This window comes from Oryctolagus cuniculus, chromosome 9, assembly GCF_051225735.1.
Source record: "Oryctolagus cuniculus isolate XC-2025 breed Fujian yellow rabbit chromosome 9, ASM5122573v1, whole genome shotgun sequence".
Classification (NCBI taxonomy): Eukaryota; Metazoa; Chordata; class Mammalia; order Lagomorpha; family Leporidae; genus Oryctolagus; species Oryctolagus cuniculus.
In genome coordinates this window covers 67,124,763-67,149,878 of record NC_142875.1, presented here as the reverse complement: position 1 = coordinate 67,149,878, position 25,116 = coordinate 67,124,763, and the positions used below count along the sequence as shown (strand labels likewise).

The window sequence follows — 25,116 nt, the reverse complement described above, 5'->3', positions numbered from 1 at the left end:
AGATCAGATTTAAACCATTGTGTGTTTTTAAAAATTTAAGATGGTTGATTCTATTTTAATTTTTCTCACTATTTTGTATTAACTGTAGTTTATTTGATTTTGTTTCAAGTCTCCTTGGACAGTCCTAATATTAATCATTTGTAGTCTGCTTTTCACTTTTATACTTTTAATTATCAAAGAAATAAAATTTCATCAGGCATTTATTTGGTAATGCAAAGAATCACTGCATTGTTTCATGATAATAGAGGTAGTTGATAAAACTGAATATAGTTTATAAAATGTTTACTGTTGTATTGGAGTTAATCTCATTCAAGCCAATAATGAAATGGTATTATGTTTTAGTTTTCAGTTCTTTTTTTTTTTTTTTTCTTTTTTGACAGGCAGAGTTAGTGAGAGAGAGAAAGAAACAGAGAGAAAGGTCTTCCTTCCGTTGGTTCACCCCTCAAATGGCCACTACGGCTGGCGCACTGTACCCATCTGAAGCCAGGAGCCAGGTGCTTCTTCCTGGTCTCCCATGCGGGTGCAGGGCCCAAGCACTTGGGTCATCCTCCACTGCCTTCCCAGGCCACAGCAGAGAGCTGGACTGCAAGAGGAGCAACCGGGACAGAACTGGCACCCCAACTGGGACTAGAACCCCGGGTGCCGGCACTGCAGGCAGAGGATTAGCCTAGTGAGCTGTGGCGCCAGCCATAGTTTTCAGTTCTTTGACTAGTTATATTGAGAATTGTTCATGTTTATTGGGCACGTTTTCTTTCTACCGGAATTTACTATATATGTGCTTTGCTACCTGTGTTAGTTTCTTATGGCTCCTGTAATAACTTTAGATGACTTAAAACTTCTCTGGCAGTTCTGGAGAAGTTCAAAATCAGTATTACATGAATTCAAGATGTCAACAGGGCCTGAGACTTTAGGGAAGAACCACTTCCTTACATCTTCTAACTTCTAGTGATATTCTTTGTCCTGTGAACACTTCATTCCAACTTCAGCCTCTGTGGCCACATTTTCACCTCTTCTGCATATGTCTATTTTCCCCCTGCTTCTGTCTTTTTAGGACATATGTGATGTCATTTAAGACCCAGCTAGATAATCCTGTATGATCGGTTCCTCTCAAAATCCTTAATCACATCTGCAAAATTTTTACCATATAAAGCAATATTCACAGGTCCTCTGAATTAGGACCTGTTATCTTTAGGTGGTCATTATTCAGCCTACTCTAGTACCTAAAATAATTTGATGAGGCCTTTGTTTTTTTTTTGAATATTATTTATGTGGTTCAAAGATCATACGAAATACATTTCCATAGTTTTTCTCAGAAATTTTTCTTTCACAATTACTCCCATTCTCCCTCTCTTCAGTTTTTGGTTTCTTGGTTTTTCAAGTGTTTTATTTTTAAAAAGTTTTTATTTCAGCATAGTTTTATTTTACAACTGTTTATTTTACAAGTGAAAACAAATAAAAAAATGTTCTTAGCTATCTCCTTACAGAAAGATTGTATATTGTATACATCTTGTTTTATCATGATATATTCTGGTGATCTCTCCATTTATATGGGCTGTTATATTAAGGTTGCTAACCTCTTGTTTGACATTTGACAAATGTCTTTCTGAGTTTGTCCATTGTTTAAGTCTTTTAATCAGCCAAGATTTTACTGTAGGTGTACTTCTTTTTTTCAAACAGTTTTTCTAATCGTTAAAGTATTATTTGCCCACTGATGTTTGGTCCCTTCTATCATACTCAAATATCTGATCCCATGGATCTGATACTTTCATTTTTTAAAATGATTTACTTATTTGAAAGTTGGGGGAGAAAAAGAGAGAGAGATAAATATATCTTTTTTTTTTTTTTTAAAGATTTATTTATTTGAAAGAGTTACACAGAGAGAGAAGAAGAGGCAGAGAGAGAGAGAGAAGTCTTCCATCTGCTGGTTCATTCCCCAGTTGGCTGCAGTGGCTGGAGCTGAACTGATCTGAAGCCAGGAGTGTCTTCTGGGTCTCCCACATGGGTGCAGGGCCCCAAGGTCGTGGGCCATCTTCTACTGCTTTCCCAGGCCATAGCAGAGAGCTGGATCAGAAGTGGAGTAGCCAGGACTCGAACCGGCACCCATATGGGATGCCAGCACTGCAGGCAGTGGCTTTACCTGCTATGCCATAGCATTGGCCCCGAGATGCTTTGATCTACTGGTTCACCCTCTAGTTGGCCACAATGGCTAGGTCTAGGCCAGGCTGAAGGCAGGAATCAGGAGCTGCTTCTGGGTATCCCATGTGGGTACAGGGGCCCAAGTACTTGGGCCATTTCCTGCTGCTTTTCCTAGGCCATTAGCGAGGATCTGGATTGGAGGTTGAGCAGCCAGGACATGAGCTGGTGCCCATATGGGATGCCAGCGATGCAGGCTGCAGCTAAATCTGCTGTGCCACAACGCTGACCACATACTTTTTTTTTTTTTTCTCTTAAAGGGAATGTTGGTGTCTTGGTTATCTTTTTTTTTGTTTTTGACAGGCAGAGTGGATAGTGAGAGAGAGAGACAGAGAGAAAGGTCTTCCTTTTTGCCGTTGGTTCACCCTCCAATGGCCGGCGCACCGCACTGATCCAAAGGCAGGAGCCAGGTGCTTCTCCTGGTCTCCCATGCAGGTGCAGGGCCCAACCACTTGGGCCATCCTCCACTGCCTTCCCGGGCCACAGCAGAGAGCTGACCTGGAAGAGGGGCAACCGGGAAAGAATCCGACGCCCTGACCGGGACTAGAACCCGGTGTGCCGGCACCGCTAGGTGGAGGATTAGCCTATTGAGCCGCGGCGCCGGCCTTGGTTATCTTTTTAATATTTTATTTTTTATTTATTTGAAAGGCAGAAAGAGAGATACTTCATCAGCTGGTTCACTCCTCAAATACAACAGCTAGGGCTGAGCAAGTGCAAAGCTAGGAGAGTAGAACTCAGTTTGAGTTTTCCCCATGGGTGGCAGGGACCTAAGGACTTGAGCCATCATACTGCCTCCCAGAGTATATGTTACCAGGAAACTGGAATTGGAAGCAGAGCTATGACTTGAACCCAAGCATTCTGATATGAGATGCAGGATATTCCAAGTGGTGTCTTAAAGGCTATGCCGGAGACCTGTTCTTGGTCATTTTTGTATCAATAATTTTTAAATCATTTTTTTAAAGTTCTTAAAGAGGTTTATTTACCTTACAGTTTTGGAGGCTGAAAGTCCAAACAGCATAATTTCAGTTTTAGTGAGGACCCCTTGGATCACATATGGTAGAAGATGACATCATCAGTTTTTTCTGTAGAAGAAAGTTATGCCATTTACAACAATAAGGATGAACCTGGAGAACATTATTTTAAGTGAAATAAGATACAGAAAGATAAATGCTACATGATTTCACATATACATGGACCCTAAAAATGTTGAACTTGTAGAAACAGAATAGAGGTGGTTACCAGGGTTAGAGGATGGAGGGAGTTGGAAGATGTTGGTCAGAGTTAGAAGATTTGAGTTATAAATTTGGAGATCTAACGAATAGTATGGTAACTATAGATAATGAAATTTGCTGGAAAAAATATCTTAAGTATTCTTACCGCAATAAGGTAAATGTTAGGTGCTAGATTATTAACTTTATTGTAGTAACTTGACTGTAGTAATCAGTTAATTAACTTGATTGTGATATATGTTGTACATATACATATATGAGAATGCATATAGTATACCTTAAATTTATATAATTTTTAAAAAAAGTTTATTTATTTGAAAGAACAACACAGTGGGAAACAGAGACAGTGATCTTAACTTTCTCTGGTTCACCGTTCAAATGGCCACAAGAGCCAGATCTGGGTTAGGCTGAAGTTGGGAGCCAAGTTTTCTAACCTGATTTCCCACGTGGATGTTAGGGACTGAAATACTTGGGCCATCCTCCACCGTCTTCCCAGGAATATCAGCCGGAAGCTGGTTTGGAAGTGGAGTAGCTGGGACTCGAACTGGCAGTCTGTAATACTGGATGCCATTGTCATGAGTGGTAGCTTAACCTGCTACTTGCAAGGAACCCTCAACCAAAGCCAGTGGACCAGTGCTCTCATGTGAATGTTTTATACACACAGTTCCCGCAAAACCATCATTCCTGCTTTAGGTACTTGGATATCAAATTACAAATGCCTATTCATAAGTAATCTTTAAAATCCTTTTACAGATTTCAAAACAAATTATGCTGGAATTTTACTGGAATTGTTTAAATCTTATAAATTATTTAGGAAAGATTAGCATCTTTGTGGTAGTCAATTTTGTTTTAAATAGAAATACGTTATTTTTCTTTCTTTTTTTCAAAGATTTATTTATTTGAAAGAATTACAGAGAGAGAGGTAGAACCAGAGGGAGAGAAAGGTCTTCTGTTCATTGGTTCACTCCCCAAATGACTGCAATGGCCGTAGCTGAGCTGATCCAAAGCCAGGAGCCAGGAGTTTCTTCTGGGTCTTATACATGAGTGTAAGGACCCCAGAACTTGGACCATGTTCTACTGCTTTCCCAGGTCATAGCAGAGAGCTGGATCGGAAATGGAGCAGTCGAAACTTGAACCGGCACTCATATGGGATGCTGGCCCTACAGGCTGGGGCTTTAACTCACTGTGCCACAGCACTGGCACCCATTATTTTTCTATATATGTGAATATTCATTTATATATTTTAAAATTTTATTTTAATAATTTCAGTATTTTCTTTAGGTATTATATTTCTTCCTTGATATGTATGTAAAGATATATTTTTGGTTGTTATTTTGAATATGCTATTTTCTGGCTTTATATTCTCATTAGTTATGGCAAGTGTAGAGACTTTTCATTTTATTCTTCATTTACAGATTTTAAATTCTATCCTATTGTATTTTTCTTAGCCTTTAGAAAATATTTCTACTATGTTTCAGTTTACCACCATGGTTTGCTTTCTCAGTTTTTTTCTTTGAAAATTTTGAATTTTAATCTTACAAAAGAAGCATTCTGAACATACTTTTGTTTCCTCTGGTCAATTTTTTTAAATCCATTTAGTGTCCTGTATTTAACAAAAATTCAGCAATTACTTTGTGCCAGGTACTGTTGTAAGTACTTTCACAAATATTTCATATAGGTACTACTTTTGTCCTTATTTTGTGGGTTAGGAAATTAAGTTATCAGGAGGTTCAGTAACTTGCCCAGGACACACATAGCTAGTGGGAAAGCCTGGCTTTGAAGCTAAAAGCAGCCAGCTTCAAAACTTGTGCTGTGTGGTTGTCTGCAAGAGATGTTTTTGATAGAGAGTAGTATGTTGACGATGTTGGCGTAGGAAGTAGGAAGAGATTAGAGTTGGTTGGGGTAAACATTTAAGAAGCTGTAACTGTAAGCCAATTCTGAGGCACCCTGACCTCAGAATGAGCTATTCAGGCATTCTGGTCTGGCTGAAAAGCCCATAAGAGCATTTCAGTCATGGATAGCCAAGACACTGTGGCAAAAAATGTTCTACATGAAGGACCTCAGTGGGTGAGACCCCAGCGAAAAGAAGTGGTCATCAAAGAAGGAGGTACTTGGCTCTGAAGGGAGGAGAGAACTTCCACTTTGCTTATGGCCTTATCTAAGTATTGACAGAGTTTGTGGATTCAAAAGGCTTCCATAAGCCTAGGCAGCTCATGTCAAGAGCCTCAGGTGATCACTGACTTCATACATAAGAGTGTTAATTGTTAAATTAACAACAAGAGTCTCTGTGCACTAACTTCCGATGCAGGACTTCTGTCCTTATAGAGTTGTATAATTATATTTAAGTGCTCACAAAAGATGTATCATTCTTAGGTACCTCTTTAATTACATTTCTTTAAAAAAAAGTAAAATTAACTTCCATTGCGATAACTTTGAACAGCTCTTGTCTCAACTGTTGAACAGTTTTTTTGTTTTGTTTTTCATGCAAATTGTTGAACTCTTTACTTAGTTGGTTTTCTGTGTATAAAGTTAATTGAAAATGGATCTTAGTGGAGCATGGGACTGGCAATAGGAGAGGGAAGAGGAAGAGGGGTGGGAGAATGGGTTGGAGGGAGGGTATTGGGGGGAGGAATCACTATATGTCTAAAGTTGTACTTATGAAATGCATGAAGTTTGTATTCCTTAAATAAAAGGTTTCTTGGAGGGGAAAAGTTAAATAAAAAATAAACAACAACAAAAAGAAGATAACAAAAGCAGTAGGAATGAAAAAGAGAGGGCTTGTATCAATGAATCCAAATTCAGGCTTTGTTAACAGCTGTGTTTTCCCCAGTACTTCTTTTATACATTTTCAATGGAAACTTTAGGCCAATATAGAGTATGTAGCTATAAATATTATAGTTGGTAAGTTTAATTTATTCAGTATGATGGGTGATAAGTTTCCTCAGCTTAATCACTGCTTCCTGTGAATACAGCACTTTTTCCCCTATTGTTTTTGTGACGTCTGCTGACTATGGGGACTGCGTATTCCTTTGTGTCAGTGTTTGTGTGTGTGTGTGTGTGTGTGTGTGTGAATACCTCAGCTTCTCAGTATTGAGGAAATTAAGGGGATCTCTGGGAGCTCGTGGCCCCAGGTCACTGGGGGCAAAGGTCTGCCATGGCTGAGGCTGGGCAGCTGTGGGGACAATGCATAGACACTGGAACTGGCCTGGGCCAGTCTTTTACCACAGGAAACACCACTCATGTCAGATCCCAGGGTGAAAAAAGGGGGAGCTTTGAGGCCCGAGTCTCTTGGCCCCAATGGCACGATAGTGCCCCAGAGCCCTGTGGGAAATATTGAGATGGACACTATAGGAACCAGAGTCTTTCTTGAGAAAGGGAAGGTGAGATGTGAAAGTGTTAAGCCAAATGTGGGGCTGAGATCTCTTGAGGCTGCCAGGCTCACAGCAATCCTCAGTGACTGTCTCTGGATATCTAACAGACCCCCTTGGAGAGCCTGGCTTGAAACACTGTCAGAAATGTTCAGTCCCTCTCCCTGGTTTGGCAAAAGGCCTAGCTGGGCTCTTCTCTTGCTGTCTAGAGGACGTCTCAAGAGGTGTTCTAAGCCGAATGTAAAACGTCTGCCTCCCAGCCTGCTTTTTAATTTTGATACAGAAGAACTGGCACTGTGGCACAGTGGGTTAAAGCCTTGGTCTGCAGTGCTGCCATCTCATGTGGGCACCAGTTTGAGTCCTGGCTGCTCCACTTCCAATCCAGCTTTGTGCTATGATCTGGGAAAACAGTGGAAGATGGCCCAAGTTCTTGGGCCCCTGCACCTCTGTGGGAGACCCGGAAGAAGCTCCTGGCTCTTGGCTTCGGATTGGCACAGTTCTGGCCGTCACGACCATCTGGGGAGTGAACCAGCAGATGGAAGAACTCTCTACCCCTCTACCCCTCTACCCCTACCTCTCTGTAACTCTGCCTTTCAAATAAATAAATTTTTAAAAAAGGGCAATGATGGCAGCATTTGTGGAACCAGTTGTTTAAAAAATTTCGTTTAATACAGAAATAAAATAGTACAAGGGACTCCTATATATACTTAGCATTGCCTACTGTTTCCATTTTGCTCTGTTTTATTGTTCTCTTTCATTTTTGTATTTGTAATTCTCTTATCCAACCTGGTTTTCATTATATTCTGTATACTTATTCATTTACTCATGTATTTCTGATGTTCTGTTACACACATAGATGAAGGTTTCTCAGTATTGGCACTATTGACATTTTGGAATGGATGAATATTTGTTATGTGGAGGCTGTCCTATGCATCATAGTATGATTACTAGAGTGTTTACCTAGTAACAATTAGATGCCAGTCTAACAACAGTTAGGACAACAAAAAAATGCCTTGAAACATTGCTAGGTGCCTCCTGGGGACAAAATTGCCTTCAGTTGAAAATCACTGCTGTAGATCCAAGTTTCCACATTGAGCCTGAAGAACTCCCTGTAGCATTTCTCTTAGTGTAGGTCTTGTAATGGTGGATTTGTTTTCATTTGCTTGAAAATTCCTTTCTTCCTTTTGAAATTCTTTGTTACTAGATTCTGGCTTGATATATTTTTATCCAGCTTCAGATCACTGACCTATCACCAGTCTGCTATTAAGGACATTCAGTGAACTTTTCCATTTAAGATACTTTCTAGTTCTAGATTTTCCTTTTGGTTTCTTTTTACTTTTATTCTCTGCAAATATGACCTATCTGTTCATTTAGTATGACCCTATTTTCCCTTAAATCCTTAAACATACTTAAAGTCATTGTTTTGCAGTCATCATACTCCAAATGTGTCATCTTGGATTTGGTTTTACTTGCCTGCTTTTTCTCTTCATTAGTGGTCAAATTTTGCTGTTTGTTTATAGTCTAATAATTTTAAAAATTCTGTTCTGTACATTTTGGGAGATAGAGTGTAGGTACTCTGAATTCTTTTGTCTTCTTTTGAAAGAATACTGATTTTTCCTATTATAATTAGCAGGACACCAAACTTTGTCTTCTGGCTTCGGCAACAACTGAAACTGCTGCTTTCTTTAAGATTTATTCATTTATTTATTCGTTTATTTATTTGACTGGCAGAGTGGCAGAGGGAGAAACACAGAGAAATCTTCTGTCACTGATTCATTCCCCTCATAGCCTGCAACTTCTGAGGCTGGTCTAGGCCAGAGCTAAGAGCCCAAAACTCCATCCTGGTCCCCCACAAGGGAAGCAGGGGCCCAAATATTTGGGCCATCTTTTGCTGCCTTCCCAGGAACATAAGCAAGAAGCTGGATTGGAAGCAGAGCAGCCAGAACTTGAACTGGCACTCTGATAGGGGATGCCGGCTTTGCCTTAACCTGCAGTGCCACAGTACCAGCCCTTGCTTGCTTCTTTTTGCCTTCTGTCTGTTCAGGAGCTGCAAAGAGAATGTGGCAGTTAACTTGGAGTGAGGAAGGTCTAGAGTAGTGAAAGGTGAAGTCTCAGAGGTAGGTTTTTATTTTTTATTTTTTTTGAAGATTTATTTATTTATTTGAAAGGCAGAGTTGGAGAGAGAAAGGGAGAGGGAGGCCTTCTATTCTCTGGTTCACTCCTCAGATGGCCATAACAGCCAAAACTGTATCGATCTGAAGCCAGGAGCCAGGAACTTCTTCTGGGTCTCCGATGCAGGTACAGGAGCCCAAGTACTTGGGCCATCTTCCACTGCTTTCCCAGGCCATAGCAGAGAGCTGGATCAGAAGTGGAGAAGCTGGGACTCAAACCAGTGCCCATATGGGATGCCAGCACTGCATACAGCAGCTTTACCTGCTACATCACGGTGCTGGCCTGAGAGGTGGCTTTTTTAAGAACCATTTTGGTAAAGTGCTAGAGATTATATCCTGAATGGAATGACTAAAAGAGAAAATTGCAGGAGAATAATTTGGTATTAGGATTTTTAGGTACAGGATTTGGCAGTTGATAAGTACATTAGACTTTTTGGGCCAAATTTTGGTATTGGGTGCTGCTATTTTTTCTCTTTGTTCTTTCTTTCCCCTCTTTTCTTCTATCATTGAAAAATGTGAAACCCATTCTCTCTCTTTTTTTTTTTTTTTTTTTTTTTTACAGGCAGAGTGGACAGTGAGAGAGAGAGACAGAGAGAAAGGTCTTCCTTTTGCTGTTGGTTCACCCTCCAATGGCCGCCGCGGCCGGTGCACCACGCTGATCTGAAGGCAGGAGCCAGGTGCTTCTCCTGGTCTCCCATGGGGTGTAGGGCCCAACCACTTGGGCCATCCTCCACTGCACTCCCTGGCCACAGCAGAGAGCTGGCCTGGAAGAGGGGCAACTGGGACAGAATCCGGCGCCCCGACCGGGACTAGAACCCAGTGTGCCGGCGCCGCTAGGTGGAGGATTAGCCTATTGAGCTGCGGTGCCGGCCTTGAAACCCATTCTTAACTCACAGGCTATTTAAAGATAGGTAAAAGCCAAATGTAGCCCATGGGTCATAGTTTGCTGATCCTTTTATGCAGACAAGTCTTTCAAGTAGTTTTGCTATACAAGAAGCAAAGAGTAGGAGGAAGTAGGAGCAAAAAGATATTTTTCTGTTTTTAGGGAGAGGGTGACAATATTTTTGTAAATCAGTGGGATTTAGCTAATGGGAGGAATTTATACTGTAGGGAAGACAGAATTGCTGAAACAGTATCTTTGAGTAGATGAGAGGGGCTAGGATCTGGCATCTGATTGGAAGGGTTAGCTATAAGCATGGACAGTTAATTTTTTTTAAGATTTTATTTATTATTTTTTTTGAGAGGCAGAGTTACAGACAGAGGGAGAGACAGAGAGAGAGAACTTCCATCTGCTGGATCCCTGCCCAAATGGCTGAAACAGCCAGAGGTGGCCTGATCCAAAGCCAGGAGCTAGGAGCTTCTTCCAGGTTTCCCACAGGAAAACAGGAGCTCAAGCACTTGGGCCATCTTCTGCTGCTTTCCCAGGCCATAACAGAGAGCTGGGTTGGAAGAGGTGCAGCTGGGACTAGAACCGGTACCTATATGGGATGCTGGTGCCACAGGTGGAGGATTAACCTGTGCCACAGCGCCGGCCTGGACAGTTAATTCTTGATAATTTTATAAGAATTTAAAAGTGTTTTAAAAGATTTACTTAAAAGGTAGAGAGATTGATCTTGTGGTTAGCAAGGCTCCATGTACTTGACCATCTGCTGTCTTCCCAGATGCATTAGCAGGAAGCTGGATCAGAGGTAGAACAGCTAGGAATCCAATACACACTGATTTCCAATGCCAGCATTGTAGATAATGACTTTACCTGCTGTACTACAATGCTGGACCCATAAAAATTTAAAATGATTTGAGGTTCTTTTCTACCTGCTTTTTTAGTGCCTAAGATGGATGTATAATCAGTAACTTCGGTGAGGCAGTTTTAATTTCCAAATATTCTTTTTGAAGAAATAATTTGAATTTATTATGACCCTAAATTGAAGTACTTTTAATAAGTAACAAAATTAATATGTTCTCCCACTAATCTAAATAATGTTTATTTTGCTAGTTTATTTTGTCTGTCTTGAAATTAAGATACATTTTTTTTCCCTTCAAAGTGCTGTGTATGGATGCAAAGATTAATTTTGACTCTAATTCAGCATATCGCCAAAAGAAAATCTTTGATCTCCAGGACTGGACCCAGGAAGATGAAAGGGACAAAGATGCAGCTAAGGCAGATCTCAACTACATTGGTCTCGATGGAAATATAGGCTGCCTAGGTACCACGTGTTTTCATTTTGGGATTCACTAAGCTTAATACATTTTCTCTCCATTTGTTGCTAACACAAATCATTTTTCCTTCTTGATAGTAAATGGTGCTGGTTTGGCTATGGCCACAATGGATATAATAAAGCTTCACGGAGGGACTCCAGCCAACTTTCTTGATGTTGGTGGTGGTGCCACAGTCCATCAAGTAACAGAAGCATTTAAGCTTATCACTTCAGATAAAAAGGTAAGGCAGTGCTTGTGTTTAGAGTTTGAGTGGTGAGAAGTAAATTGATGAATAACTAAATATGATTGTTAGACTGGGTGAGCATTAAAATTTAAAAGACCTCAATAGTTTGGAAAGAGCATTTGAAGTCAGTGCATTAAAAGTTAAGAGAGAAAAAGAGTAAGTTGATTTATAAATCAAGGGGAACTTATGAACATGAAATGTGACTTGGGAAGAACATTATATGGTATTAAAAAACAGTATAATTGGGAGTGATGATCTGGCATGGAGCCATTCATATGGAAAAAAATTCCTGGGGATGTTAGTTGACCACAAATGCCCAGGAATTAGGAAGAGATAATAAAGCTGCAAAGAAGAAAATAAAAAGTTATCTTTAATTCTATCCAGAAATAACTTTTTTATATGAGACACACAAATACACATGCACACACACACATAAAGCTCCTATTTGTTGCTGATTCACTTCCCAGATGCCCATAATGGACAGGGTTGGAGCCAGGAACCAGGAACTCTGTCTGGATCTCTTACATTGGTGGCAGGAACCCATTCGTTTGAACCATCAGTGCTGCCTTCTGGGGTTTGCATTAGCAAGAAGGTAGAGGCAGAAGTCCGAACTGGGAGTTGAGCTCAGGCACTCTGTGGTGGGGTGGTGAAGTCTTAACCACGAGGCTAAACAACTGCTCCCAGAGATAACTGTATTTGCTATGGATTGGCCTTACATGTTACATAAAAACAACTTTAAGATATAATTTACCAGAGCCAGTGCCGTAGCTCACTTGGTTAATCCTCTGCCTGCAGCACTGGCATCCCACATGGGCGCTGGGTTCTAGTCCTGGTTGCTCCTCTTCCAGTCCAGCTCTCTGCTGTGGCCCAGAAAGGCAGTGGAGGATGGCCCAAGTGCTTGGGCACTTGCACCTGCGTGGGAAACCAGGAACAAGCACCTGGCTCCTGGCTTTGGATTGGCGTAGCTCTGGCTATAGGGGGGTGAACCAACGGAAGGAAGACCTTTCTCTCTCTCTCTCTCTCTCTCTCACACTAACTCTATCGGTCAAAAAAAAAAAAAAAGATATAATTTACCTACCATGCAGTTAACCCATTCATACCTATATCTTTTAATGAATTTTCAGTCTTTTCGGGGAGGGGGAGGGAGGCTGACACTTCCTAGCATTTTGTACCTATCAAAATACTCTTCCAAAGCAATCATCTTAATGTTTGCATAATCTATCTTATAGATATGCAGTAATTTAGAACTATGAATTTATAAATTGTTATCAAAATGCAAGGAATGTGAAGCATCTTAATCCAAAAGACATACACATTATTATTCATTAGATAGTTATTAAGGTGTATTTTTTTCTGTGTGGCCATGTGAGTTTTGTGAGGCTTATGGAAAAGTAAGATAAGGGCCACCCTGGAGTTAGTCTTACTGAATTTAGACTGAGAATTCCTCACTGTTAAGGATCATATCTTATTCATTGTTGCCTTTCCTAGTGACTGGTAGAATGCCCAGTGCATATGTAGATCATTAGTAAGTATTTATTATTGGTGATGCTGGAAATGTACATTTTTATTTGTGATAATAGAGCATAGAATTTTAAAATATAAACTTATTTCACTTCTTTTTCCTTTAAGCTTATAGACTCATTTGCCATATTCATTAATTTTACAATTATTTCCCCTAATTATTCAAAGAAATAGATTCCATTGGAGCTGTATTTCTATAGCTTCTTTTGGTATAAAGTATAAAAGCAGAGTGTTAAAGACTGACTTTAATTATCAACTGAATATTTACTAAGGTAAATTAGAACTTTGGTTGTTCATTTTTATAAGTATGGCTTTTAGAATCCTGGTGTGAGAATGGAGAATAGAATATAAAGAGCTTCAGTTCAGGGGGGCAGATATGATGGATGATAGAGTTGGAAACAGAACAGGAGCTCATGGGGACAATGTGGACAGTATTGAAGGAGCCATGTATCTGTTAATGTTGGTTTGAGTTGGACTTTGGGCTTGAACTTGGGAATACATGAATCTTTCCCTTAAGATATTTATAGTATAAATAGGGTGGTAAACAGAATGTAGTATTATAAAAGAAGACAGGTCTAGTAACTGTGTTACTAGTAACGGCTCACTAGGCTAATCCTCCGCCTGCGGCACTGGCACCCCAGGTTCTAGTCCTGGTCGGGGTGCCGGATTCTGTCCCAGTTGCTCATTTTCCAGTCCAGCTCTCTGCTGTGGCCCGGGAAGGCAGTGGAGGATGGCCCAGGTCCTTCGGCCCTGCACCTGCATCGGAGACCAGGAGAAGCAGCTGGCTCCTGGCTTCGGATCGGTGCAGCACGCTGGCTGTAGCGGTCACTTGAGGGGTGAACCAACGGAAAAAGGAAGACCTTTCTGTCTGTCTGTCTCTCTCTCACTGTCTAACTCTGCCTGTCCAAAAAGAAAAAAAAGAAAAGAATTAACTGACAGATGGGAACATATCAGTAAAGCGAGAGCCTTGAAGGACAGGGCAGAGTTTTGAGTAGTAAGGCACTGGGCAGCAATGTCAGATGCTATAGGAATGATCAAGCAGAATGGGAACTGAAAGAGATGATTGGGAGCCTTTGTAAGAATGGTAGAGGACAGGGGTCGAATTGAGTTGTGATGGGGAATTGAGGAGTGGAGCCATCCTGCAGAGATGACTCTGAGGGTGTTTTTCTATGACAGCATGGAAGGAGATAGGGCTGTCAGCTGAAGGGAAGTGGGGTTGGGAGAGCTTTGTGATGTGTTTCAGTGCTCATTTTTTGAAAAGGCCAAGGAAATGAGCTGTTTCTCACTGGAGGAAGAGAAGAGATTTGAAGATAAAGAAGAGAATGAGTGTAGTAAAAGATTTGGAGGAGACACTATACTGTAATTAGGTAGAGAAACAAAAGTAATCAGGTGACAAGGTTAGCTTTGGAGAGGACTTTATTTCTTTTCTGAGGTGTTACTGGGGAAAGGAAGATTATAGATTAAAAAGCAGCTTCTGTGGAATAGTAGGCTTAAGAACAGTTTAAAGTTGGGATAGACTTTTTAAAATTTTTTTTTAGAAATCAATATATATATATATATTTTTTTTTTTTTTGACAGGCAGGGTGGACAGTGAGAGAGAGAGACAGAGAGAAAGGTCTTCCTTTTGCCGTTGGTTCACCCTCCAATGGCCGCCGCGGCTGGCGCACTGTGGCCAGCGCACCGCACTGATCCGATGGCAGGAGCCAGGTGCTTCTCCTGGTCTCCCATGGGGTGCAGGGCCTAAGCACTTGGACCATCCTCCACTGCACTCCCTGGCCACAGCAGAGAGCTGGCCTGGAAGAGGAGCAACCGGGACAGAATCCGGCGCCCCGATCGGGACTAGAACCCGGTGTGCCGGCGCCGCAAGGCGGAGGATTAGCCTAGTGAGCCACGGCGCCAGCTAGAAATCAATATATATATATATTTTAAGGTTTATTTATTTCAAAGAGTTACACATAGAGAAGGAGAGGCAGAGAGAGAGAAGGCTTCCATCCTCTGGTTCACTCCCCAATTGGCTGCAGCTGAAGCTGCACTGATCTGAAACCAGGAGCTAGGAGCTTCTTCCAGGTCTCCCATACGGATGCAGGGGCCCCAGGACTTGGGCCATCTTCTTCTGCTTTCCCAGGCCATAGCAGAGAGCTGGATCAAAGTGGAGCAGCCTGGACTAGAACCGACACTTGTATGGAATGCCGGCACTGCAGGTAGTGCCCCAGGGTAGACTGTTAACGGAGAATATAACTGCATTTTTTATTGCTCTCCAGTTTATTATTGCTAGTGTTTCAGGTTTTTCATTTTAAAAAATATTTGCATTTTTGCATTTTCTTCAAGTTGAAATGTGTAAACTATGAATGACATCATCCAAAAATGTATTGCTTGAACTAGGCTGTGAGAGGACTGGATACGACAGAATTAAGCAGCAAAGTTACTGTAATTGAATAACTCAGCCATAGGTTCCAGGCAGTACAGTGAAGAAAATCAGACTGATTGAGAACTGATAGACTGGGAGATTAGAAAAGTTTCAAGGGACTAGAGGCTTTTAAGAGGAAAACATTGGATTTGATGGAGTTACAAGCAAAAGGCATTAACGGTGAAAAGGGAGGAGGCTAAGCAAAGACCCATTTGGTTTTCTGGAGACATTCATTTTGGTCACATACAGGATTTATTGGCATAAATTAGTTGAAATGGATTAGAGGTGAATGTGGCTTTGTAGAGACTGAGTAACTTTAAGGCTGCAGTGTTAATGTCTTGTGAACTTTGACACTCTCTGGAATGAGGGGGGAAGCAGAGAGGTAAGAGAGGTGCTAATGTCTACAGTGAATATTCTAGATCTAGAAATGATAGTGGAAAGGAAAGTGTAGAATAGCTAATGTGTCTCAACAGTGTCTCGGCAATTCATACATGGCATCGGCAGAAAGTATTTTAATGGGGCCTTGGAGTTGGCGAAGGTTGCCTGTAGTCAGAGTCCACTGGCTTAGGAGCTCCTGCCATCTTAGAACGTTCCTGGCTGTCCTAAGGGGAACAATATTTTGGTTTACCCATAACCCATTTTTTACCTTACTCTTTGAGAAGTTCTTAAATAGCGGAACAAACTAAGCCTACCTTTTTTTTATTTATTTTTTATTTTTGGAAAAGATAGATCACTAATTCCTGTCAGTGTGATAGTGAAAGAATGTTGACTTAAACAGGCCCTGAGCTTTGGCGGTAAAGTGTAACTAGGAGTGGGTCTCCAGGGGAAGTTGAGGGTCTAGTTTGTATGAAAAGTTGGTTGCATTGATGGGTTAAACAAAGAGAATATGGATTATAAACACTAAGTTAGAAATCTTGCATGTGACATTGTCTACAGGTTGCATATCCCTAATCTGAAATAAAAACTGCAAAATCTGAAATTTGTTAAGTACTGACATGACATTTTAAATGGAAATTCTAGACCTGACCTCATGTGATGTGTCACAGTCAAAATGCAAGTCCACTAAAAATACTGTATAAGATTATCTTTAAGGACTTACATATACCTTATGTGGAGCTTAAATAAATTTTTAAAAAAGATTTATTTATTCATTTGAAAGGTAGAGTTACAGAGAGGCAGAGGCAGAGAAAGAGAAAGGTAAAGGTCTTCTATCTGCCGGTTCACTCCCCAAATGGCTGCAATGGCTGGAGCTGGGCTTAAGCCAGGAGCCGGGAGCTTCTTCTGGGTCTCCCACGTGGGTGCAGGAGCCCAAGCACTTGGATCATCTTCTACTGCTTTCCCAGGCCATAGAGAGAGCTGGCTTGGAAATGGAGCAGCCAGGTCTAAAACTGGTGCCCATATGATGCCAGCACTGCAGACTGTGGCTTTACCTGCTGCACTGCAGCAGCTTCACTTAAATGAATTTTATGTTTAGGCTTGGATCTCATTCCCATATCTCATTATCTATATATATTCCAAAATTCTAAAGTCTGAGATATACAGTACTTTTTTTTTTTTTTTTTAAGATTTATTTATTTAATTTGAAAGGCAGGGTTACAGAGAGAAAGGGAAAGAGAGAGAGAGCGGGCTTCCATCCTCTGGTTCACTCCCCAGATGGCTGCAATGGCCAGAGCTGAGCCAATCTGAAGCCCAGAGCCAGGAGCTTCTTCTAGGTCTTCCACCCACGTGGGTGCAGAGGCCCAAATACTTGGGCCGTATTATGCTGCTTTTCCAGGCACATTAGTAAGGAGCTGGATCGGAAGTGGAGCAACTAGGACTTGAACTGGTGCCCATATGGGATCCTGGCACTGCAGGCAGCGGCTTTACCTGATATGTCACAGTGCCGGCTCTGATACTTTTTGTCTCAAGCGTTTTGGATAAGGAATACTCAACCCGTATTAATAATCTAAGTCATGTTAGAGAATGCATGTGTTAAACATAAAAAAAAATGGAATTAAGAGACCTTATTCATATGGAATATAGTAGAAAAGATGATCTGAGCCAAGTTTTAAAATTACCCCAGGAGTTGGAAGTAAGTTCTAGTGGTCAGTGGACACACAGCAATAGTGAGAACTGGAAGAGGGCGTTGTAGTTTGGTCTGAAAATGTTTCCATGAAATTCATTTTTATCAGAGGCACAGATACTATTTGTTGGGATGGAAGAATAAGTGCTCATTCTTTTTCAATTTTAATCTATCAAAACCAATTTTTTTTTGCACAGGTACTAGCCATTCTGGTTAACATTTTTGGAGGAATCATGCGATGTGATGTTATTGCACAAGGTATAGTCATGGCAGTAAAAGATTTGGAAATTAAAATACCTGTTGTGGTACGATTACAAGGTGAGTATAAAAGATAAGTTATAATTGTTCCTATCTGCTTGAAAGTTCTTAATTCCAAGTAGTTCAGTACATCATCATCAAAATACAGTTTTCAAATAGCTGTGTCTTTTAAATGAAAGCATCATATAATAAAAATTTTTAAACTGACTTTAAATAATTTCTACCATGGGGCAGAAATGTTCTTGGTTTTGATTGGTATAATTTGGTGTAATTTTTAATGTGATTCATTTGAAATTCTTACTTTGCTGAATTCTGTGGATATGGAATTTAAACCTCTATATTTTCTTTAGTTTAGTAACATTTATGCTAAATGATGTAATTTTTCCTGTGTTGAAGTTTCATGCTTATAATGTGTTTAACAAACATCTTAAATGCTTTTGTATGTATATTTAAAACTTACATATTTCTGTTTTCATAAATTGTTTCTAGGTACACGGGTTGATGATGCTAAGGCACTGATAGCAGACAGTGGACTTAAAATTCTTGCTTGTGATGATTTGGATGAAGCTGCTAGAATGGTAAGTGGGCTGTGTTAAAGACAAATTTTTAGTGTCTGCAGTCTTTATATAAGATTCTAAAATTGTCTATTAATTTTGCTAATAATTAGAGCTTCAGCTAAATGTTAGGAGTATAATGAACTGAAAAAAAAAATATTACCACAGTTGGTAAAGTACAGTAAGACAAACTTTGTTCAGGGGATTATTTGTGTAGGTATGGAGAATAAATACCAGATTTTACATTAGGGCAGAAAGGAAAAGTGGGAATTTATGGCCAAGGAGCAGAGTAGGGGGTCAAAAGATAGAAAATTACTATGAAAAAAAGAAACAGATCCATGTTGAAATTGTCTTGATAGCCTCATTTTTTTTCTAGAGTCTCTGTTAAGTGTTCTCTGCATTGCAGTTGATTAATAGGTGACTATATTCCTTAATTTGTAGGTTCCCTCTTGTTTTTTAAAAAAAGTTTTTTTCTGCAGTTTATTTATTGAAAAATCTTGGTTGAGGGTCCTGTAGAATTTCCTGTGGTCTGGATTTTAGTAACTGTATTTCTGCAACATTATTTGTGTAGTGTGTTCCTTTGCCATTTCTGTTTCCTGTAAACTGAGAGCTTAGTCTACACACTTGCCGTATTCATATCTGATTTTGGGGGAGGAGGGGACAAGAGTATTCTATAGTTGATGTTGTCTAATTTCATAAGTAAGTTTATAATGTCTGATTTATACCTTTTTGTAGTGTTAGCAGCCATAGCTTAGAATCAATCCAAGTATTTTGTTTATGGTTTGCAAAATATGATATTCTAATTCCATCATTCTTCATTTATCATATGGAGTACTTGAAAAAATAATCTGCTTTGGATCAACAGTTATTACAATCATATGTGTTTTGCATAAAGAAAAAAGGATATTTACTTGATTGCTTTTTTTAATATAGTTTTCAAAATAGTAAGTTCCTTTATGTCCTAAAAATGGTGACCCAGGCCTTCATGTTTTCTGTAGTTTCTTCCTTTACTTTTGTTTTCAAGAGGTTACGTGTCTCGGGGACCGGCGCCGTGGCTCACTTGGTTAATCCTCTGCCTGTGGTGCCAGCATCCCATATGGGCGCTGGGTTCTAGTCCCGGTTGCTCTTCTTCCAGTCCTGCTCTCTGCTGTGGCCCAGGAGGGCAGTGGAGGATGGCCCAAATGCTTGGGCACCTGCACCGGCATGGGAGACTGGGAGAAAGCACCCAGCTCCTGGCTTCGGATCAGTGCAGTGTGCCAGCCTTAGCGGCCATTTTGGGGGTGAACCAAGGGAAGGACGACCTTTCTCTCTATCTCTCTCACTGTCTGTAACTCTGCCTGTCAAATAAAAAATAAAAAAAAAAAGAGGTTATGTGTGTGTCTAGTTCATGTGCACAGGAGTGCATGTGTACTCCACTGGTATGTTATTTCTTTTTAAGGTAGCCACATTTTAATTTATAAAAAAATACATTTGAAAGACAAAGAGGGGGAGGGAGGGAGGGAGAAGAGAGTGAGTGATTGATTCCATGCTTTGGTTCACTCCAAATGTCTTTAACAGCTGAGGGTGACCCACACCAAATCCAGGAGCCAGGAACTCACTCTGGGTCTCCCACTTTGGTGGCAGAAACCCAAGTATCTGGACCCTCACCTGCTGCCTTCTGGGGTGTGCATTATCAGGATACTGGAGTGGGAAGTGGGACTTGAATACAGGCCCTGTGATGGTGAATGTGGGCATCTTCAGCACTGTGCCAAATGCCCACTCCTAGTATGCTAATTTGACCTCATGGAATTAAACATATTCAGAGTAGTTCAGTCCATGTTAGTTACTGTTACTGATATAGATGGTTCCATCTTTGGTCAGGGGGAACCTCTTCAAGTTGATTATCAAGTCTTTCTGACATGCCTTCTGGCTTACTTTCTGGTATGATGAAATTTTTCAGGAGCTCCTTTACAGTCTTGGCTAAGATCAAGGATGAGTCAGTCTTTAGACCATAATTCAGGCTTTTTGGGTACTCATGCTTACTGGGTTGGTTATTGTTTCTGTGCTTTTTATGTGGCAACTCCAGGAAAATGCCCAGTTTTTTAAAGACATAAATACGTGAGTATATACCAAAATTTCTAGTGCAAATCCAGGAATACAAATTGTTTCTTATCTGACATCTGTTTCTTCTTTCTCCCACAATGTCATAGTTGTTCATTTGCTTTGCTCCTCAGTACAGAAGTGACAGTTTTAAAAGATTTACTTATTTGAAAGAGTTAGAGGGGGAGTGACAGAGAGATCGTCCATTTGCTGGTTCACTCTCCACATGGCTGCAATGGCTGGGGCTGGGTCAGGCCAAAGCCAGGAGCCTGGAGTTCATCTGGGTCTCCTACATGGGTGGCAGGGGCCCAGATACTTGGGCCATTTTCACTGCTTTTCCCAGGCCATCAGCAGGGAGCTGGATCAGAAGTGGAACAGCTGAGACACAAACTGGTGTCTAAATGGGATGCCAGCATTGCAGGTAATGGCCATGCCACAACGCTGGCCCTGAAATGACTGTTTTGAAATAAGAATATTGACTACATGATTACAGAAATTAGTTTCAGAATTATATCTGCAATCTTTTAGAATATTTTCCACAACTGGATTTTAAAAATCATGTGAAGTAGTTCATTGAATGTTTTGCCTCAGCATGATACAGTTTCATTTTTTAAAAGAGGTTTCTTTCCCCCACCTGCCCCTGAAAACTTTTTGTTTTATATTATATATTTACATGGTTCCAAAGTCCAAACTATAAAACAGAGTATATTCAGAGAACTAGCTTTTGTATTCATTCCTCTTCCATACAGGAAACCACTTTTTAAAAAGCTTCTGGTGTACCCTATTTTTAAAGAAACATAATCACATTGAATGCATATATGTAGTATATGTGTGTCCCTCCTCTCTCCTACTTTAGATGAGTAGTAGCATATTGTACTTTGTTTTGTTTCTTATGTATCTCACTCTCTTGTAGATACAGAGAAGTTTCTAGGTAGTAACTCTTGATTGTCTCCCATCTGTGTTTGCAAACATTTCATGGAATACTCTTTGAGGCTTTTATATTTTAAAAATAGACTTTTTTTAAAAAATTTATTTACTTATTTGAAAGACAGAGTTAGAGAGAGAGGGAGAGAAAAAGAGAGATCTTCTGTCTGTGGATTCACTCCCCAAATGGCCACAATGGTCAGGGCTGGGCTAGGCCAAAGCCAGGAGCCAGGAGCTGCTTCTAGGTCTCCTACCTGGGTGCAGGGGCCCAAGCTCTTGGACCATCATCTGTTGCTTTCTTAGAATAACCTTAGCAAGAACTGGATCTGAAGTGAAGCAGCTGGTACCTGAACCAGTGTCCATATAGGATGCTGGCGTTGAAGGTGGCAGCTTAACCTGCTATACCACAATACTGGCCCCTATAAAATAGACTCTTGAGATTTTCTTAGTTAATGTGATGCCATTTTGCAAGAATAATAAAATATCTGTTTTTCTTTGGGAAATTGTCTAGTAGGAAACAAAATTTAAATAGTTTGGAGACAGGAATTTATACTTAACACAAAGGTAAAAATTAAAAATTTTGAGAAAGGGAATGGTAGGGAGAAAATATTTCAGAAAGCCTGTTTTTACTTTGAAATGTAGGATAAATTGGAGAGGGGTGGGAATGTGGGTGGCAGGATTCTAGCTAGTTTAATCATTAGATAAGGTAGGGCCAAGGTAATGAATAAATAGATAATAAATCTTTTCTAAAAATATGCATATTGGGCTGGCACTGTGGTGCAGAGGATAAAAACCGTGACCTGCAGTGCTGGCATCCCATATGAGTGCTGGTTCTAGTCCTGGCTGCTCCACTTCTGATCCAGCTCCCTGCTAATGCACCTGGCAAAGCAATGGGAGATGACCGAAGTCCCTGGGGCCCTGCACCCTTGTGGGAAACCCAAAGAAGCTTCTGAGTCCTGGCTTCCAATTGGCCCAGCTCCGGTCATTGTGGCCCTTTGGGGAGTGAACCAACAGATGAAAGATTCTCTCCCTCTTTCCCTTTCTCTCTGTAACTCTGCCTTTCAAATAAATAAATAAATCTTAAAAATTTGCATATTTACAATGAAGCCTTGAATTAAGAAAAATTTGGTGGCCATGGATAGGCAAAAGAGTTAGTAGGACCTTGCTCAAATAGAACACAAGAGATAAAAGTGAATAGTTGATTTAAGTTGTGACTATAGTGCTTTTTACAGACTGGGAGATTGTAGAAGTCATGATAATGTTATATGTGACAGCAACAATGATATTAGCAATTAACTGCTTATTTATTGTTGTTAGAGCGTTGAACTGTTTTCTTTGAGGATGTCTTATTTAATATGAGTTTGGTGATAGTATTTCTGTGTTACATAGTATTTCTGGGCTAGATAAGTTAACTTACTCACGGTTGTATAGCATAAGCATCAGAGTGGGAATTTGAATATGAGATGCCTGACTTCCAGGGCTTTTCCTAGCAACCATGTTGGGAAAAGAGAAGCTGAATTTGTTTTTTGGGTTTAGACATGTCTGCTTTGTATTATATGTATTATATGGTAACAGGTGGATATTATTAGATTGTAGAGGGCTTTGGAATTCACATTGGCAATTTTGATCTTACTGTCAGAAAGTAAAATATTAACTTCTAAACTCAGACTCCTATGCCTATATTTATTATGTTAAGATTGTACCCTTTTTTCAAAGTAAACTTTGATTTAGATACACTTTGAATTGTGAGATAGCCACTAAAGACACAATTTCTGTCATTAAGACAAGCAAAATTATGTGATGGAAATTAGCTTGTATATATGTATACATTTATATATCTTAAAAAGTGTTTAGTTGAAGTGTGGGGTTATGAAGAGTGTTAGACTTGACCATCCTTTGGGATTGTCAATTGCTTGAAAGAATTTATAACAATGTCGGAGGAGCCCAGATGCTTTAAATAGGAAAGACTATAATTTTACATTCTCCTTTAGTTCTGAATTTACCTTTTTGTGAAAATTAACATAAATAATACTTTATTATTTATATATAAATTATGTTATTTATATATAATTATCATATTTGTATATTAATTATTTATACATATATAAATGCTTTGTTATTTCCTTTCAGGTTGTAAAGCTGTCTGAGATAGTGACTTTAGCCAAGCAAGCCCATGTGGATGTCAAATTTCAATTACCAATTTGATCTGGGAACCCAGTGAAATGGCTGAAGGTCTTAAATGTGTTACAATTGTTAAGAATACTGTGTTCTGTGTTATTGTTCTTTTTCTTTTTAATGTGTGGAGATTGTAATTACCATCTAACCACACGAACTTTTAAAAATATTTGGTCTGCATTCTGTTCCCAGTGGACTGTTTGTACAAAGAATGTTTAATGCAGGTATCTGGTTTCTTTTCTTGCAGCTGTCCTTTTTTGCTTCTACAGAATGTCACTTGCAATATGCCTGTTTATTATTGTTGTATACAAAATTCTTCATGGATAAAATTCCTATAAATATATTAAGATAAAGCTTTATTCTTTAGGGTTAAAATATATCTCATTAGTGAAGCAGTGTATTAAAACTGTTTTTTATAAGATGTGTTTATCTTTAGCATAAAATAAGTAATAAATGTATCAATCACTATTTATAAACAGAGCTTTCAAACACTCCTCAGAATGTTCTTTTAAGTATTTCAGTGAAGTAACATGTTAATTTTTGAACATTGTTTTAATCATTATAAAACATGGATAACTGCAAGTCTTCATGATTCTGTGGTATTAAGAAACACTTGTAGGTTTGTATTACATAAGGCACATTTACTAAGGAGATAATAGACAAAATTAAGAATGTCAGGTTAATAAAAATCTCCCAATGTGATTTGGATTTATGGTTTTCTTTTAGTTTTTATTGTTTATTTTGTTTTTGAAGTAGAAGGTGATATGTTCATTGTAGTAAAGAGGCTTATGGAATCAATTTATAGGTCATATACTTGGATATATATGACAGTATATATTTTAAAGCTACATAGATTATTTACTTTGAAATTCTGCTTATGTGTTTCCATCTGGTACATCCTCTAAAGAAAACACAATGTCCTTATATGTATATATGTTTATATATGAAGGTACTCCAAAAAGTTTGCTTAGTATTTCAGAGAGACCATAATAGAGACTATTGATAATACGTACAGATTATCCCTAAACTTAGTGATTTTTCAGGCAGCATTTATTATCTTCTAGTTTGTGCGGGTCAGAAATTTGGGAATAGCTTATATGGAGATATTTCTGGTGCTGCCATCATTGGCTCTCTCACAAGGCTGATGGCCAGAGTCCTCAGTTTCTCACCATGTGGATCTATCCATATGGCTTACTAAGATGTCCCTCTGACATGGCAGCTGGCTTCACCTGAGCACGTGATCCAAGAGAACAAGGAGAAAGCCATGGTGCCCTTTGTTCTAATCTCATTGTCACTTCTGCCACGCTTTATTTTTAGAGATTTATTTATTTATTTGGAAGAGTTACACAGAGGAGAGGCAGAGAGATAGAGAGGTCTTCTATCCGCTGGTGCACTCTCCAATTAGCTGCAACCGCTGGAGCTGTGCCAATCTGAAGCCAGGAGGCAGGAGCGTCTTCCAGGTCTCCCACACAGGAACAGGGGGCCCAAAGACTTGGGCCATCCTTTGCCCCTTTCCCAGGGCACAGCAGAGAGCTGGATCAGGAGTGGAGCAGCCAGGACTCAAACTGGCGTCCATATGGGATGCTGGCACTGCAGGTGGCGGCCTCACCTGCTACGCCACAGCTCCAACTCCCACACTTTTTTTAAAACGAGTGTTTTAAGTCTACAGAAGGAGGGAAATCAAGTTCCACTTCTTGAAGGGGAAAGTGTTGAAGAATTTGTTAACATATTTAAA

The 25,116-nt window shown here is 39.8% G+C and overlaps 1 protein-coding gene across 2 annotated transcripts in view; it reads left to right on the top strand.

Annotated features, from left to right (window-relative positions):
• SUCLA2 (succinate-CoA ligase ADP-forming subunit beta) overlaps positions 1-24,083 on the top strand; it is a 63,887-nt gene extending 39,804 nt beyond the window's left edge. For both annotated transcript variants that reach the window (XM_002720719.6, XM_051832280.3), the window contains exons 7-11: positions 11,004-11,165; positions 11,256-11,398; positions 17,589-17,709; positions 18,139-18,227; positions 23,337-24,083. In XM_002720719.6, coding sequence (XP_002720765.6) covers positions 11,004-11,165; positions 11,256-11,398; positions 17,589-17,709; positions 18,139-18,227; positions 23,337-23,411 — 590 coding nt within the window. In that variant the 3' untranslated portion in view covers positions 23,412-24,083. The remainder of the gene's footprint in view (positions 1-11,003; positions 11,166-11,255; positions 11,399-17,588; positions 17,710-18,138; positions 18,228-23,336) is intronic.
• Positions 24,084-25,116: the final 1,033 nt, after the last annotated feature.